The 17016-nt window shown below is 55.7% G+C and overlaps 1 protein-coding gene across 5 annotated transcripts in view; it reads left to right on the top strand.

Moving 5' to 3' along the window:
- The first annotated feature begins 6646 nt into the window (after positions 1 to 6646).
- ZNF335 (zinc finger protein 335) overlaps positions 6647 to 17016 on the top strand; it is a 31615-nt gene continuing 21245 nt past the window's right edge. For 2 of the 5 annotated variants that reach the window (XM_064573271.1, XM_045885860.3), the window contains exons 1-14: positions 6648 to 6862; positions 7539 to 7789; positions 9063 to 9303; positions 10110 to 10187; positions 10433 to 10732; positions 10832 to 10960; positions 11751 to 11897; positions 13363 to 13615; positions 13696 to 13873; positions 14889 to 15001; positions 15872 to 15890; positions 16008 to 16124; positions 16206 to 16282; positions 16364 to 16524. In XM_064573271.1, coding sequence (XP_064429341.1) covers positions 7589 to 7789; positions 9063 to 9303; positions 10110 to 10187; positions 10433 to 10732; positions 10832 to 10960; positions 11751 to 11897; positions 13363 to 13615; positions 13696 to 13873; positions 14889 to 15001; positions 15872 to 15890; positions 16008 to 16124; positions 16206 to 16282; positions 16364 to 16524 — 2014 coding nt within the window. In that variant the 5' untranslated portion in view covers positions 6648 to 6862; positions 7539 to 7588. The other 3 variants (XM_064573272.1, XM_045885862.3, XM_045885861.3) reach the window with 3 other exon arrangements.

Genomic DNA, 17016 nt, shown 5'->3' with positions numbered 1-17016 from the left:
TAGGAATGAAGGAGTGCCCTAGTGGAGGATTTGTGGGCTCAGGTCCTGGTCAGTCCTCTGATCACTGTGTGACCTACAGCAAGTCATTGAACCCCTGAATAACTCAGTTCCTCATGAATGAAATATGGGGCTGCAATGTCACCAATCTCACAAGACTGCTTTGAGGATTAGAGTTGAAAGTGGTGCCTGGCATGTGGCAAGGACCAGTCACTATTAGATGCCAGACCCAGGGCTAATGATTACTCACAGTGACAGAGAGCTTACTGGTGTCAGCCGCTGTTCTATGTTCTTTCTGTTGATTATATCATTTAACCACCACAACTCCATGAAGTGAGTAGGCTTCTATTCTTCTCCAGCTTACAGAGGAGGAAAGTGAGGCACAGAGAATCAAGCTACTTGGCAGAGGCTCACAGTAGGTCAGGGGTGAAGCATGATTTGAACCCAGGCAACTGTACTCCAGAGCCCATACTTTAAAGTTTTTTCTTTTAAGATTTATTTATTTTAGAGAGAGAGCGTGAGTGGGATGAGGGGCAGAGGGAGAGGGAGAGAGAGAATTCTCAAGCAGACTCCCTGCTGAGCACAGAGTCTGATGCAGGGCTCGATCTCAGGACCCCAAGATCATGACCTGAGCCAAAAACAAAAATCGGATGCTCAACGGACTGAGCCACTCAGGCGCCCCGAGAGCCCATTCTTTTAATCACTACATCCTCGGGGCGCCTGGGTGGCTCAGTTGGTTAAGCGACTGCCTTCGGCTCAGGTCATGATCCTGGAGTCCCGGGATCGAGTCCCGCATCGGGCTCCCTGCTCGGCAGGGAGTCTGCTTCTCCCTCTGACCCTCCTCGCTCTCATGCTCTCTGTCTCTCATTCTCTCTCTCGCAAATAAATAAAATCTTAAAATAAAAAAAAAAATTTAATCACTACATCCTCATGGCAATCTGGTGAGGCACGTACTATGCCCATTATACAGCTGGGGACACTGAGGCTCAGAGAGGTGAAGTGACTTGCCTCAGATCACAGAACTAATTAGTGCTGGAGCCCTGGCCTGGACTTGCCCCAGTTGTCTCTCTGCATTGTCTCATGTAACTCCATGACAACCCAGAAGGCAAGGTGACCCTGTGTGACAAGTGAGGACCCTGAACGGAGATGATTGAGGGACTTGCTCAAGGTCACAGAACCAGTTAGTAGGGAGCTTTCTCTGTTGGGGGCGGGGCCCGCGGACATTCTATCTGGGGCCTAGCACCTCCACGGTGCCCTGCTGCTGACCTGACCATCCCTTGCCTGTGTGATTACAGCTCCAGGTCCCAGGCGCCAGAGCTGAGCACCACTTGCTTCCAGCCCAGCCTGGGCACAGCTGTCAAAATTGTGCTCTCAAGCTGTCACTCAGCCTGAGCCTGGCCTCCGCATTGGTTGCTGGGGCTTCCTGTATGGCTTGAGGCTCAGATTCCATTCCCCCACCCTCTGAGAGGCAGCTGGTACCATGGAAGGAGCGGGCGTTCGGAACCAAACAGTCGAGGGTTCAAATCTAGCTGGGCCCCTTCATTTCTGCACAACCTTGGGTGAGTTTTCTCCTCTCCCTGAACTGCCATTTCATCCCCTGTAAATGGGGATGAAAATGGGGTAAGGATCGGCACTTTGCAGGCTCCTGCAAGGATGAAATGCAATCCGGTATGTACAGCCTCTGCTACATAGTAGGGGCTCAATAAACGTTAGATCCCTTTGCTAGTCCTTTGTTGCAGACCCTTGTCTCCAGCCCTTCATTGTTCCTCCCAATAGGCCCAGCAGTATCCACCTTCCCTTCTTGGATTAGGCGTCTCCAGGCCTGGGTTGGGCTGGTATAGGACAGGCATCCTCTGTGGAGGTGCTGGGGGGGGGGGGGGGTCGCACAAGCACTGGATCATAGGCAAAATAACATCCCCACATATAACTCAGTACTGTTCAATGACCTCACAAAGACTGATTGAGCACCTACTATGTGCCAGTAACTGTTCTGGGTAATGGGGCTACGGTGGTAAGCAAGAGAATCAAGATCCCTATTTGCTATAAGTCACTGAGAACGTACCTATTCAGTGTTCAGCTGCTGGGCGGGGCCCCGTCCATGCTGACACTAGGCCCATTCACTGCCAGCCTGCACTGTCTTCCATACGTTGTTTCATTTAATGCTCCCAGATACCATAGGAAGTATTCATATCATCCTCAATTCATAGGTGAGGGAGAGGAGTGAAGTAACTTGGAGAGGAGGCAGGGGCTGACCGTAGGCAGTCTGATTCCAGGACCTGAGCTTAACTGCATGGCCACACGTTCTCCCTTTTACTCTTCAAGGTTTGTATTGTTATTCCCATTTTACAGATGAGGAAACTAAGACTCAAAGGGAATGAGGGCTGGCCAAGGTCACACAACATATAAATATAGGTGCTGGAATATTTGGACCCTAGGTGTGGCCCGACTCCAGACCCCAGGTTGCCCCTGACTCATTCAATAGCTATTTTCTTCCCAGCAGAGAAAAAAAAAAAAAAAAATCAGACCTGGGTCTGGCCTTGGGAGGCTAATTCTGTTGAGGAGGCTGGGAGATAATCAGCAGCATTGCACTATGGTGTATGTCACGGCAGAGGCGTGTAGAACCTGCTAGGGAAACATACACTAAGGAGATAGCAACTCTGCTGGGAAGGGGTCCCGGAAGGCTCCCTGGAGGAGGTAATGCTTAAGGTGAATGTGGAAAGATAAAGAGCCTTAGAAGGATCAAATGGAATGGGGCGGGGGGGGGGGGGGAGAACTGCCTGACAGCATACACATGATATGTGGCTCCTTCCTAGGTGTGGGACTATTTGGGCCACTTAATTTTTCTGTTTATCTCAAATCCTTTCACCGCCCTTCTCCTGCGCCACTCCTTATGGCAGAGGCTGGTCCCTGCAACCCATGCTTCCTGAGCTCCTTTGCCAAGTGGCTTCTGGCTAGGTTCGGCCAATGGGAAGCCCTGGAGAGAGCAGAGTAAGATGAAAGGAGAAGATAGGGTATTTCTCCCCATCTCTCTCAGCCTTGGAGGCGGGGAGTGGCTGTGGCAGCTAGGAGGTCTCCTCCATAGTTGCGGATTCTGCTAGAGAAGCCCATTGTGGTCCCCGCTCCTCTCTGGGTGGCCCCGGGTACCGATCTTGGTAATGCCATCTCCTCCCTGTAGAGCTCCAGCCCTGGGGCGCGGGGGCAGGGGGGGGGGGTCATGGCTTCCTGAGTTGTTGCTAACCTCTGGTTTGCCTCAGCTTCCCCTGGTTGCTCTTTCTGCCCAGCACAAAACTTTATAACAAACTCTCCATCATATTAGATTCCCTCTTTAGAATCATCTGGTATGGGTCTTATTTTCCTGAGTAGACCCCTGACACTCTGTGGCTCTGTTTCCTAACCCATAAAATGAGGGCTCATTGATTCATTCAACAGATGGGAATCTAGTGGCCTCCTCATGACTGCAAAACTGTGCTACATGTTGGGAATATCACAGGAAACAAGGTCCATTAAAAGACATGAAAATCCACATGCTGCCCATCCTTTATGTCTCTATGATGATCCGAAGAGATGCTTGCATGAATGTCCCCTGCTGCTTGGGTTTCAGGAATTGCCATCACAGGCAAACGCTGTTCGGACCACAGCCTGTTTTCTGAATCCAAGTGTCCTGGTTCTAAGGCTTTGCCCCACCTTTCCTCCCCCCAATCCTCAAAGAGAAAAATTTAGGACAAATGAAAGGAAGCCTTAATTTACACCATGGGAAGTCAACTTAAGGGATTCATTATCTCAAGTGGTGGTACAGCTTTAAGCTATAAATAGGTTTTTAAGAACAGGTTTAGCTAAACCCATAGATGGCCGTGGGCACGGAGACAGGAGGTAGAGATGAGCCCAGAGCACCCACCTGCTGACTGCCTACTCTTAGCTCTGTTACCCTCCTGAGGCATCTGGTACAGAGGAAAGGGCAGTGGACTGGGAGTCAGGAAACCAGGGTTTGAAGGCCAGCTCTACTGACCAAGTACATGACCTTGGACAAGTCACTTCACAGCTCCTGAGCCTATTTCCTCATCGGTCACATGGGAATATTGAGAGTACCTAGGATCTCTGGTTGTTGGGATGATTCCCGTTTAAAAATGCATGTAAAGCACCTCATGTACGTAGAGTACTTGGTAAGCGCTCAGTAAACACTCACTAGTGCAACTGTTATCTGCTGCAGGAGCTCTGGCCTGGAGTCATAACCCTCTCCACTAGACCAAGAAACTTGCTGCATGATCTTGAGCAAGTCACTTTCTTTCTCTGGGCTTTAGCTTCCTCATCTGTAAAATGGGAAACTAGCCCTGCCTGGCTCAGGAAAGAACAGTTGAAGTGTCACCTGTTACCATTATTACTGCATGAGCAACGGTACAGCAATCTAAAAGTGTGACATCTGGAGCCACATTGCCTGGTTTTCAATCCCAGCTCTACCCCCTACTTAGATTCCTTTCCTGCTCTGTTCCTGTTTCCTCATACATAAAGTGGAGTTAATGACAGCAAGTACCTCACAGGGTGGTCACGAGGATTACAAAAACTAACGTAGGTAAAGTGCTTAGAACAATGACTGGCACAGAGCATTTTTTTTTTTAAGATTTTTTATTTATTTATTTGACAGAGAGAGAAACAGCGAGAGAGGGAACAGAAGCAGGGGGAGTGGGAGAGGGAGAAGCAGGCTCCCCGCCTAGCAGGGAGCCCGATGCGGGGCTCGATCCCAGGACCCTGGGATCATGACCTGGGCCGAAGGCAGACGCTTAACGACTGAGCCACCCAGGCGCCCCCGGCACAGAGCATTTTAAGTTTGTGATTACTAAGCATGTAACACATGGCACCCAGATTGCTTGGGGCTTTTGAATCCGACAGACCTGCGTCCGTACATCCTCCTGGTGGTGTGACCTTGGACAAGTCACTTCCCCTCCCTGAACCTCAGCTTCCTCTTCTCGACAATGGAAGATGAGAATAACCTGCTTCCTTAGGGCACCATGATGCAGCAAAGCGTGTGTGCAGTGCTGGGCACGTGGCAGGTGCTCACCGAAAGTGCTTCCCTCCTTTTCCCCTCTTGGCTCCTCTCCTCAGCATTCTTCTCAATGGTCCACTTTGTCCTTCTGACCCAGAGCCTCTTCGCTGCTTCTAAGAAGTCTCCCCCTCGAGCTGAGGCAGTAATGACAAACGGCATGTTTTGGTGGGAAGAACCCTGGATTGGCAGTCAGAAAACCAGGGTTGGCTTGCTTGTCTTTGTAATGGAAGGATTCGGATATGCTGTTTCCAAGGAGCCATGACCTTGGGCCAAAAGCGTTCCCTCTCTGGGTCTTGGGCTCCTCTTCTGTTCCATGATGAGGTTGTTACCTTTTACATCGTGACATTCTGCAATCTCCTGATTCGGTGGCAAAGGCCAAGGTTAGGATTGAGCCTTAGCTGGGCTGGGGAAGGGAATGGGTGCTGCGGGACTACTGCTGAGTACCCCAACATCCTTGGGAGAGGTGACATGGTCACCAGGATATATCCCACTGGCAAGTGGTGAGGGTTGGGGGTGGCTCTGGATAGCTGAGAAATCAGGTCCTCATTGGAAACCTGTGCATGGAGTGCAAAATCAACCTGCCATTATGCCATTGTTGACCCAGCTTTCCAAGCCTGCTCTGGGGGCCCGGTCCTGCTGGATGGGAGGTAGGGGGTGATGAAGGAACCTAGCCCATCCAGAGGCCTCATGCTCTATCCCCCCCTACCAAAATCTGCTCCTAGTAAAGGACCAGGGAAACCCCCTCATACTCAAGTACACACAAATTATAACAGCTGGAAGCACCCTTTGCCTTTTTAAATAGGGTTGATTTTTTTTAACAGGAGTTTTTTGAAGAGTCTTCCTCCCCTCAACCCATTTGTATTTTTCAGTTGAGGAAAATAACTCGTGCAACACAGATCTAGGGACAGACCACGGCACCAGGCTCCCTCACAAAATGATAAATAGGCTTAAACAGAAACTAGTGCCAAAGATGGCATTTGCAGCATCAGGAAGAGGGGCATACCTGAAGGGCTGCTGACCTTTAAATACACCTACATTGGTCTACACGGAGCAAAAGCGGGCTGTGGAGGATATCTCGACCTCCAGCTCTACTAATGCAACAAATACGTATGAATAAAGTTCACTAAGGGCCGGGCATTGACTCCTCTCCATTTCCCCGAATCCAGCCATCCCACCTGCCTCCGGAGTGCCCTTATGTGACTTTAGGACCAGCCACTGCCCATCTCCGGGCCTCATTTTCCCCATCTGTACAAGGATTATATGTTCCCCTCCTCCCAGGACACATCAAACCTAATTAGGAAGGATTCGATTAGCCTCGATAAGAGCGTTAAGCTATCGGTCAGGAGCCAGGCGAAATGACTAATGTTTATTCCTCTCCGGCCGAGTCAAAACCTCCCGGGTGCCGCACATCCATTGGAGCTGTTCCGGGAAGGGCGTGGTCAGGCCACTGAGGGCCACGCCCCCAGGCCGTGGGGCAGCCTTCGCCGCGCCCAACCCTGCGGCCCAGGGAAGGGGGCCCAGCAGTGACGTCACATAACCACGCCCAGTGTAGCCCTCCGCCAAGAGAAAAAGTAGTCCCCAACCCATAGCGGACTGTGTCACCCATACTTGGCGACGTATAAAATACTAGACGCTCTCCGGACTGGACCATGGTTCTGAGGCCTCAGGGCAACCTTCTGACACAGCGGAAAGCTGTCTTTCTCTGGGTCGGCGTAGGAAGTAGTCCCGGCCTACGGTGGGCTGACGGGTCCCTCCGCAGCGGGGGAAAGAGGATGGCGACCTCGTCGATGCCGGAGTCGGAGAGGAGCGCGGCTACGAAAGCGTTAGGTGAGCATCGGGTAGAGTCAGGTCGCCCCACTGCACCCTGCCGCGAAGTGGGGCCAGACTGCGGGGATAGCCGGCGGCGAGCTCCCGGGCCGGCGGGGCTGTCCGAACAGGGCCCCGGGGTCCCAGGCCCTTTAGTCGCTCTCGCACTTGCCTGAGCGGAAACCCGGCGCCGCCACAAGATGGCGTCGGGCCTGGAGCGCAGGCAGCGCCGGGGACAGCCCCGATTCGCCAGGCCCCGGGACCGTCGCTGTCAGCCCCCTCCGCATGGGAACCAGGGGAGGGGGGAGCGAGCCACTGACCCAGGGGGGCCTGCGGGCTGTACCACCGACCCTGCACCCGGGGGGACTCGGGGGGCCTAAGGGCTGAACCACTGAGCCCGGAGCAGGCTCTTAGAGCGAACCACGCTGGGGGAGTCATGGAGGAGAGACGAGAAGGGTCAAGATTACCGGCCATTGACCACCCTCCCGGGGATGGGAAGGGGTCTAGACTGCGAGGCCAGGCTTCTTGGTCCTGTTTTCCAGAGGCTCATGTCTCTGTACGCGAGAAAGCCTCTCCCCGTCGGAGACTCAGTCTTTGCACCTGCGAAATGGGCACACGGGTGCAGCTGGGTGGGCCGTGGTTGCCCGGGCCGGGGAGGAGGCCCACCTGTTCTAGTCCGCGTCACCTCCTCTCGCAGAGTGAAGGATCCAGACCCTGCGCCTCCCTGTCAGGCGGCTCCCCGAGCCGATGGAGGAGAACGAGGTGGAGAGCAGTAGCGACGCGGCCCCGGGGCCTGGCCGGCCCGAGGAGCCCTCTGAAAGCGGCCTGGGCGTGGGCACCTCTGAAGCGGTGTCGGCCGACAGCAGCGACGCCGCGGCGGCTCCGGGGCCGGCGGAGGCCGACGACTCTGGCGTGGGGCAAAGCTCCGACCGCGGCAGCAGCTGTCTGGTATGGACCGGGCTGGCCGGCGTGGGTGGAGGCAAGGACCGCAGGCAGCGTGCCTGGCAGCCAAGGGAAGCAGCCAGAAAGGCTGGCTTGTAACTAATCCTCGTTTTTGGTTTACTGTGTGTCAGGCACCGCGCCAAGCCCCTAACATGGATTTTTCATTTAAGCCTCATACCTCGCAAGGCATATATCACTCTTTTGCACTGCAGGGAAGGAAACCGAGGCACAGAGAGCCGACAGAGCCAGGATTCAAACCTACGCTGTGGTCTTACCCACTCCACTACCCACTGTCCTCACTCTTTGGTTCAAGTCTTGGCTCTACCCCTGATTCACCGGGAGACCTCTTTGAGCCTCATTCTTCTGTCTGTAAAATGGAGCAGGAATACCTGCCTCGGAGGAAATACTCTTGGACACGTTCTGTAAAACTGTCATTTCCTCCTGGCTCTCTGATCTTGGACAAGCTACCCTACTTCTAGCTCTCAGTTTTCTCATCTGTAAAGAGGGAATGATAAATATATCTGCCTCCATAGGGTTTTTGTGAGAATTAAATGAGTTAATACATGCAAAGCAAAACTGTGCTCAGCACATAGTACGCATTCAGTAAGTATTAGTCATTACTGTTGTCATTACCTGCAAGATAATGACTTCCGAGGCATCGTGGTATAGAGCTGCCCAACGATGGACCCCCTTTTGGGGTCCAAGGGTTTCCTTAATTCAGCAAAGATGGGCCTGCCCAGCTTGTGCTGAATTCTGGGGATACAGCAAGGGACAAAACAGATGTGGGCCTGGCCCTTACGGAGAGTACAGTCTGACCTAGGAGACGTTATGCTACAGAGTGAACCATGATGAGGGGACACAGGCGACTGTAGCACCAAGGACAGAGAGGTCCTGGTTTGGCCGGGGGGTCAGGGTTGGCTTTCTAGAAGAGGTACCAGCTAAAGGTGGTGAGAAGGCTGGGTAGGAATTAGCTGGGAAGCATTTCAGGCAGAGGGAAGAGCTAATTGAAAAAGGCCCAGTGAAAACAGCTCTTTGAGGCTGTGTATGGGTGTGGGGATTATGCGGCCTCTTACCTGACCAGAGCCGGAGACCCTGGAAATTGTTCTTTGGTGGCTCTGTGACTAGAAGGCATCTACTGGTCATCAGTGGGCCTGATGGTGTGGATGGCTCCACTCACCATGTTTTTGGGCCAGGGAACTCGATCCAGTGGGTGGCAGGCAACCTGCCCTGCCCCATCATGGCTCCTAAAATGCCTCTCTCCTTGTTTCCTGTCGCCCAGGAGGAAGTGTCTGAGAGTAGGTCGAGCACAGATCCCTTGCCTCATGGCTACCTGCCTGATTCATCTTCTGTGTCCCATGGGCCAGTGGCAGGGGTGACAGGTGGCCCCCCAGCCCTGGTGCACTCCAGCGCACTCCCAGACCCCAACATGCTGGTGTCTGACTGCACAGCGTCTTCCTCGGACCTGGGCTCGGCCATCGACAAGATCATCGAGTCCACCATCGGGCCGGACCTAATCCCGAGTGAGTCCGGCAGAGGGCAGTGGGAGTCGGCCCACAGGGATTTCCTGCGGGGTCCAGCAGAAGCAGCTGCACAAACTTAGGCAAATAACCCTGCCACTCTAAATGTGTCACGTGGGAACAGTAGCCCCTGTCTTGTAAATGCGGTGAAGATTTAATGAAACAGTGTAGTATGTGCTTGGCACGTGATAAACACTGAATAAACGTAGAAACAGTAATACCTAACTTTGTACTGGGGTTTGCTCTAAGCACTTTACATATAGTATCTCATTAATCCTCACAGTCTAGATGAGAAATCTGAGGTACAGAGGACCCACTGAGACCAGCAAGGTTGGGCCATAGGCTCAGATGGTCTGACTCCAGAGTCCGTACTCATGAGTTACCACACTGTACCCTCTATTACCAGTGGTGTGTGTAAAGGCCATAGACTTGGAAACGCCCTCAGGTGGTGTGGGAAGCCAACCCTGAGAAAGTGGTGCAGGGGCTAGGCCTTGACCTTGGGGGAGTTTGGAGACGGGGAGGGGGACTCTCCAGGTTTTAGTGGTCAGAGGTGGGGCAGCTGGGGTAGCCATGGCATCTGTGCGACTGTAGGCCAGCTCCTGGGCCAGCCTGTCACACCACACCTCCCAACAGCCCAGCTCTGGGCGGAGGTGCACGGGCAGCAGGTACAGGGTGCAAGTGAGGCTCGGGGTGGTGGTGGGGGGGGGCAGTGCAGCTGGATCATAGTTGGTGCAGGTGAGCCAGAGTGAATGTGGCCAGTTACAGTTGTCATCGTCAGCTAGGACTCCCCTCCCTACATCTCTGCCCAGGCTGTATCACCGTAACCAGTGCTGAGGATGGCGGGGCCGAGACGGCACGGTACCTGATCCTGCAGGGCCCAGACGATGGTAAGACCCCAGGCAGCAGACCCAGGAAGCCCTGCAGTGGGTGAGGGAGTCGGAGAGGGAGGCTCTGCCACAAACTCAGTGTGTGGTCTTGGCAGCTCGTCCGCTGCTCTGGGCCCCACTTTCCCCGCCGTCACTCTGGTGGGGAGTTGGGTTCTAGGATCTCTGGGCCTGCCTGGGAGGGGCGGCCGTCGCTCGTGGCCCATGTTGCCCTTCCCCTCCTCTCTGATGCCCTCACCCACCCCCAGGTGCCCCCATGGCCTCGCCGATGTCCAGTTCCACCTTGGCCCACAGCCTGGCAGCCATCGAGGCCCTGGCTGATGGCCCCACATCCACGTGCCTAGAGCCACCGGAGGAGGCACGGGGTAGGCCCAGCTCCCCCACGCAGCCGCCCCCGGGCTCTGGCGCCGAGGAGCCAGACCTGCAGAGCCTGGAGGCCATGATGGAGGTGGTGGTGGTCCAGCAGTTCAAGTGCAAGCTGTGTCAGTACCGGAGCAGCACCAAGGCCACGCTGTTGCGCCACATGCGGGAGCGGCACTTCCGACCAGGTGCACTGACCACAGCCTGGCCGCTGGGCTGCGCGCGGTGGGGGCAGTGGGGGGTGGCCGAGAGCCAGACGTGGCGAGCTTCTCTGATCTTCGCCGCAGCAGCTGCAGCTGGGAAGAAGGGGCGTCTGCGGAAGTGGGGCACCTCAGCCAAGAGCCAGGAGGAGGAGGGGCCAGAGGAGGAAGATGACGACGACATCGTCGACGCCGGCGCCATCGACGACCTAGAGGGTAGGCCACTGTCGCTCCCGGGCGTGCCACCACCGTACCCATCTCCAGATACTGAGCTGCCTCTGGCCCACGTGGAGGGCTGGGAAAGAGGACTTGGCACAGATTCAGCCCCGCAGGTGCCTCCAGTGTAAGACAGGAGTCGGGGCTCTGGGGTCAGGACCTCTGTGTGCGGTTGTGCAGGCTGTGCACTGAAAAAGAGCACCACATCTAAGAGGGCCGCATTCACATTTGTCCAGCAGAAGCAGAAGACCAGCCACACGTACTTTTTGTTGTAGCTGTATTTAAAAAGGTTAAGAGAGAAATTTAATCATGATTACCAGTGGGTTATTTTATTTTCTCTTTTTATTCTAGTGTTTTGAAATCCAGTAGCTCAGTGTAGAGCAGGCGTAAGTGCTCAGTGGTCATATACAGCTAGCGGCTCCCACCCTGGGGAGCACCGTCATCAGAGTTTGTAGATTTGAGTGCTTCCTCCAACTGTTTTCTAACAGTGGCTATAAAGTGTCTAAAGGAGGGGGCATCTTTTTCTAGTTCACATAGTGGTGCTGTCTGAGTTAGCGTTAGGAGTCAGGAAAGGTGTAGAGAAAGGGTTGCAAGGGCTTGGAGAGAGGCGCTCAGAGTCAGCCAGGGGAGGTCAGGAGGGCTTCTGGAGGAGGCATCACTAGTAGGTGGGCTTGGAGGAGAAGTAGGCAGGGATGGGAAGGGGGCCTCTTCCCAGGGAAACCAGGCCAGGGGTCAGGGCTGAAAGGGCGGGTCCAGGACTGATGCCCACCTTCTCTTGCGGTCCCCACAGAGGACAGTGACTACAATCCGGCCGAGGATGAGCCCCGGGGCCGGCAGCTACGTCCTCAGCGCCCTACTCCCAGTACGCCAAGACCCCGAAGGAGACCTGGCCGGCCTCGGAAGCTGCCTCGCCTGGAGACCTCAGACCTCCCAGACGGTGAGAGTCGGTCGTAGGTGGGGCCGTGCGAGTAGGGCTGAGGGGTGGCCTCATTCCCTGCTTCCTTCTGTAGAGCCTTGGGGAGTGAGTGTGCCAGGCAGGGGGGACCCGCAGGCCTCCTCATAAAGGGCCAGCCCTCTCGGACCGAGCTTGAGAAGCCCTGACTTAAGCGATACGTCAGCTTTGTATCCTCGGTGGTAAGGTGTCTTACAGCACAGGAGAAGTGTGAAACTTTATAACTAAACCAAGAAGATCAGTTTTAAGTATGATTCCTGAAATGAGAACGAGTCTGAGGCCTGAAACTGTCCAGGGAGCACTGGCTTGGAGCGTTACCGGCTGGGGACTAGAAAGGCCCACAGGCATGATGGCTCTGCCACCTACTAGCTAGGTGACCCAGAGCATGGGACTTTGCCTCTTGAATCCCCTGTCCCCTTTCTGTGAATGGAGGTGACAGCACCTGCCTTTCAGGATTGCTTTAAGGTGTAAATACAAAAATACATGGTAGCTGTCTTTGTATATGTGGTCTGGGGGAGATCATTACATTTTTTTAGCATCCTTTTTAAAATAGCTTCGTACTAAGATCTATACGGGAAAGCGCACGTACCCGAAGCGCCGAGCTTAGGGAGCTCTGACAAGGGGGATGCACCTGCACAGCCAGCAGCCCCGTCAAGAAGATGGTACCAGCATGGTCTAGATCACTTCTCATTTTTTTTTTAAAGATTTTATTTACTGATTTGAGAGAGAGTGAGTGAGTGAGCACAAGCCAGGGGAGGGGTGGGGCAGAGAGGCAGAGGGAGAAGCAGACTCCCCGCGGAGCAGGGAGCCCGATGCGGGGCTCCATCCCAGGACCCCGGGATCATGACCTGAGCCGAAGGCAGTCGCTTAAACAACTGAGCCCCCCAGGCGCCCCACGTTCCATTTTTAAAACATTACATTGGAGTACTGTTGATGTTTTTGAATAGGTAACACATTCAGATTGTTCAGACTTCTAGAGGTTGTGAGCGTGTACGGTGATGTGGTGTCTCCTCCCTTCCTCCCGTCTGCCCTCCAGCCTCCCAGTCTCCCTAGGGAAGACCAGTGTTAAAGTACCTGCTGTCACTGCCAGACTCTAGAATGTTCCCGTGAGGTCACTAGCACAGCAGTTATCCTCTCCACTTGACAGATGGGAAAATGAGACTCGGGCCGGAGGCTTTGCCCGAGGATGCACGGACGTCCCGTGTCCGGGCTCAGCTGGCGTGCGGGCCTCTCGAAAGGCTGCTGCGGGCCGTCAGGCGGGAGCTGTGCAGGCAGGGGGCCAGCTGCAGGGCGGGCCTGCGTCCATGCCGCCTGCGCCTGTCCATCACCTGACGTGCCCATCGGCGGCCTGTGACCATGTTTGAGGGAGATGTTTTGGCTGGCCCCTGGCACACCTGTCCACATCCGTCCTGGTGTATCCGTGGCTGATCTGGGATCATGTCCGTGTCAGGTGTGGAAGGAGAGCCTCTAGTGAGTTCCCAGAGCGGACAGAGCCCTCCAGAGCCCCCGGAGCCCGAGGCACCCAGCTCCTCGGGCCCAGGATGCCTGGTTGCCCTCGGCAAGGCCGACAGGGCCCCCGTGGACCCCAGCGTGAGCCAGTCAGATGCGGAGAACGCGGCCCCCTCCTGCCAGGATGAGCCCGCCGCCCCGCCCCGCCGCCGGGGCAGACCCTCCAGGCGCTTCCTAGGCAAGAAATACCGCAAGTATGTAGAGCAGGGACGGGCTGGGGGAGACGGCCGGCGGCGCGGCCCAGCCAGACCTCTCCCCAATGCCCTCCTGGCAGGTATTATTACAAGTCTCCCAAACCACTCCTGAGGCCCTTCCTGTGCCGCATCTGCGGCTCCCGCTTCCTGTCCCACGAGGACCTGCGCTTCCACGTCAACTCCCACGAGGCCGGGGACCCCCAGCTCTTCAGGTGCCTGCAGTGTAGCTACCGCTCCCGCCGCTGGTCCTCGCTCAAGGTGTGGAGCGGGGGGGGGGGCGGCAGGGCCCTGGGACAGAGGCGAGGGCTGGCGGGCAGTGCCAAGAGGGAGTGGCGCTCACGGGCCACTGGCCGGCACCCTCCTGCTCCTTCGCGGGGCCCGTTAAGTGGCATGCCTCCGTGTACTGAAGGAGTTCAGGTGTGGGCGCCATGGACACTTGTGCAGGCTGCACACTGCGTGGTGGTGTCTTGTCCTCAGAGGTGCTGTGCACGGTGCACACAGCAGAGCTTTGCGTGATCACCACACACTTTGGCAGATGGCAGTAAAACCGGTCCTGTGGTTCTGTCTCGTTCAGTGTGTTAGAAAGTTTCCCAGTAGATGGCAGTACTGTGTCTCAAGGAAGGAGTTCCTTTTTACACCATTTACCCAAAAGTGCCAGTGGGCTTGCTGCAACCCTAAGCCGTTTTTTATCCAGCACCCGGGCCTACTCGAGTTTCACACTCACGCAGCCCGAAGAGGTTGTAGGTATCAATAGGCCCATTTTACTGACCCAGGAAACTGTGGCTTGGCTTGGCCCAAGTAAGGCAGAGAGCTGGCCGTCATGGGCAGTAGGGGCTACCTGAACCACAGGCCAGAGCCCCTGTGCTTTCTGCACACAGTTCTTCCTCCCTCAGCCAGGCCCGTGACCTGGAAGGTGTTCTCGGGAACTCTGCTGGGGGAGGGTTGTCCCCGAGTGGGGTGGGGAGGGTGGAGGCTCTAGAGCCATGTTGCTTGGGTTTGGCTCCAAGCTCCGCCATTCACAGAGTCACTCGGTGCCGAGGTCACTTCCCTCTGAGCCTCAGTTTCTGCGTCTTTCAGATGGTGAGCCAGCCCAGGGCCTGGTGCAGAGTAGGTGCCCTTGTTGGGGAGAGTCCCCAGCCCTCATAGGCTCCGGCCCTTGCAGCTCGCCCTTGTTCTGGGAGCCCGCTCCCACGGCAGCTCTAAGGCCGTGGGCACAGGTTGGGGGGTGCAGGGGAGGCCAGCCCAGCCCACCATCCATTCACCTCTGTCCTAGGAGCACATGTTCAACCACGTGGGCAGTAAGCCCTACAAGTGTGACGAATGCAGCTATACCAGCGTCTACCGGAAGGACGTGGTCCGGCACGCAGCCGTGCACAGTCGAGACCGGTCAGTGCATGGGGGTGAGGAGCGGGGACGGGCCGGGGCGGGAAGTGGAGGCCCACAACAGCCGTGTTTCCCCCTTACTGAGCACCTGCCCCGGGCCACCCCATTGGCAGCACGTCACATACTGCTGTTCATCCCAGCTCACTTGGCTCAGAGCAATACCAGGGCCTGGAGGGCTCTTGTTCTGTCTCTTCCCTGCCGCGAGCTTTGTAAGATGGGGACAGTCATTGTTGAGGGGATTAAAGGGAATTGTCTACCTATAAGGGAGCTCAGGAAATCATCTAAAGGCCTTATAGACTCCCAACTCCCAGAGCATGGACAGAGCACACACAGGACAGATGGGCAGAGGAGCAAATCCTTAGAGGCCCTGTGATTGCTCAGAGTTGTCATTAGACCTGCAGCTTGAGGAAGGAGTTTACTCCTCTTGGGGTGCAGTGTGAGCAGAGGTTGGATACAGGAATCCATGAGGGCAGTGACTTTCAAACTGTGCTTGTGGGAAAGCCTGCTCTCTACGATGCTTATGGGTTTTCTTTAAAAAAGGCGGGGCAGACGGGGGCGGGGGGAAGGAGGTAAGATTATGGACACCAGTTCGAACACCTGGTTCACCAACTCTTTTTCTGCAGGACTTCTCAGGGCCTTTAAAGTGCACGTTTTGTGACAAAGAAAGGAAGAAGGCACCATTCTAGAATTTATTTACAGCGTGCCTCTTAGCATTTTCTAGTGAACTCCACTTGGGGAAAGCCTGTTCTGAGAGAAGGGCTTGGCTGGGCAGTAGGGACACTCACAGCTGAGACTGGGTCCGGTTAGCGTGAGAAGGTTTGAGGTGGGCTTGGGGAAGCAACGGTCTGACTCCTATGCCTTTCTGCCTCCCAGGAAGAAGAGACCAGATCCGGTGAGTCTGGGGCCCTGGCCCAGGGAGGGAGCCTGCTTGAGGGCCGCTTGTGAGGTGGGGGCAGGAGGTGAGGTCTCACTCTCTCTCCTCATCTGGTTCCTTCTTGTCCCTTCCCAGGCCCCGAAGCTGAGCTCCTTCCCTTGCCCTGTGTGTGGCCGTGTGTACCCGATGCAGAAGAGACTCACGCAGCACATGAAGACACACAGCACGGAGAAGCCCCACATGTGTGACAAGGTGGCTGGCGCCAAGGGCCGGGGGCAGGGTGAAGGGGTCTCCCTAGGCAGTTCCCCATCTAACTCACCCTACCCCTCACAGTGTGGAAAGTCCTTTAAGAAGCGCTACACTTTTAAGATGCACCTGCTCACGCACATCCAGGCTGTCGCCAACCGCAGGTATATCCCCAAGGAGCCCCTGGGGCTGGAGCACCCCACCCCACCCTATTGCTGAGCTTCCCTCCCTCTCACCATCTCCAGGTTCAAGTGCGAGTTCTGTGAATTCGTTTGCGAGGACAAGAAGGCACTACTGAACCACCAGCTGTCCCATGTCAGTGACAAGCCATTCAAGTGCAGCTTTTGCCCCTACCGCACCTTCCGGGAGGACTTCCTGCTCTCTCATGTGGCTGTCAAGCACACAGGTCAAGCCCGCCCCGCCCCACCGTGGGGAGCCCTTAGCTCTCCCTGCCCCCAGTCGCAGGCTCAGCGCTGTCCTCTTCCTCCCCCTCCGCAGCCCCAGCCCCGGCTGCTCAGTTGTAAGGGACTCTGCCCTGGAGGTGTCACCCTCTGTCCTCAGCTCTGCGTGGTCATGGGCCACCTTGCCCTGTCTGAGCCTTCCTTGGCTGTGAAAGGGGCGTCAGGAGTACCTACCATGTGGCGGTTATAAAAGTGAGCTGTGTTCCGCAAGCCCTGTCTGCTGGGTGCTAGATGGAGGCCCCGCCCTCGCGCATGCACAAGGCGCACAAAACAGTTGATTCTCTCTCCTCCTTGGTGCCCATGCCTCTGATGGGCATGTTGGGGGAGATCAGACACGCTGTGGGGCCGATTCCCGTCTACCTGGGGGAGATGATTGGTAAGAGAAGCGGGTGGTCCTGTGACGTGAAAAGGAGGCACTCGGAGGAAGGCTGTGAGTG

Source organism: Mirounga angustirostris, unplaced genomic scaffold (genome assembly GCF_029215605.1).
Source record: "Mirounga angustirostris isolate CCGP_5_RB_7025 unplaced genomic scaffold, mMirAng1.0.hap1 SCAF_10, whole genome shotgun sequence".
Classification (NCBI taxonomy): domain Eukaryota; kingdom Metazoa; phylum Chordata; class Mammalia; order Carnivora; family Phocidae; genus Mirounga; species Mirounga angustirostris.
The sequence above is the reverse complement of the archived record's forward strand: the minus strand, read 5'-3'. Positions and strand labels throughout refer to the sequence as shown.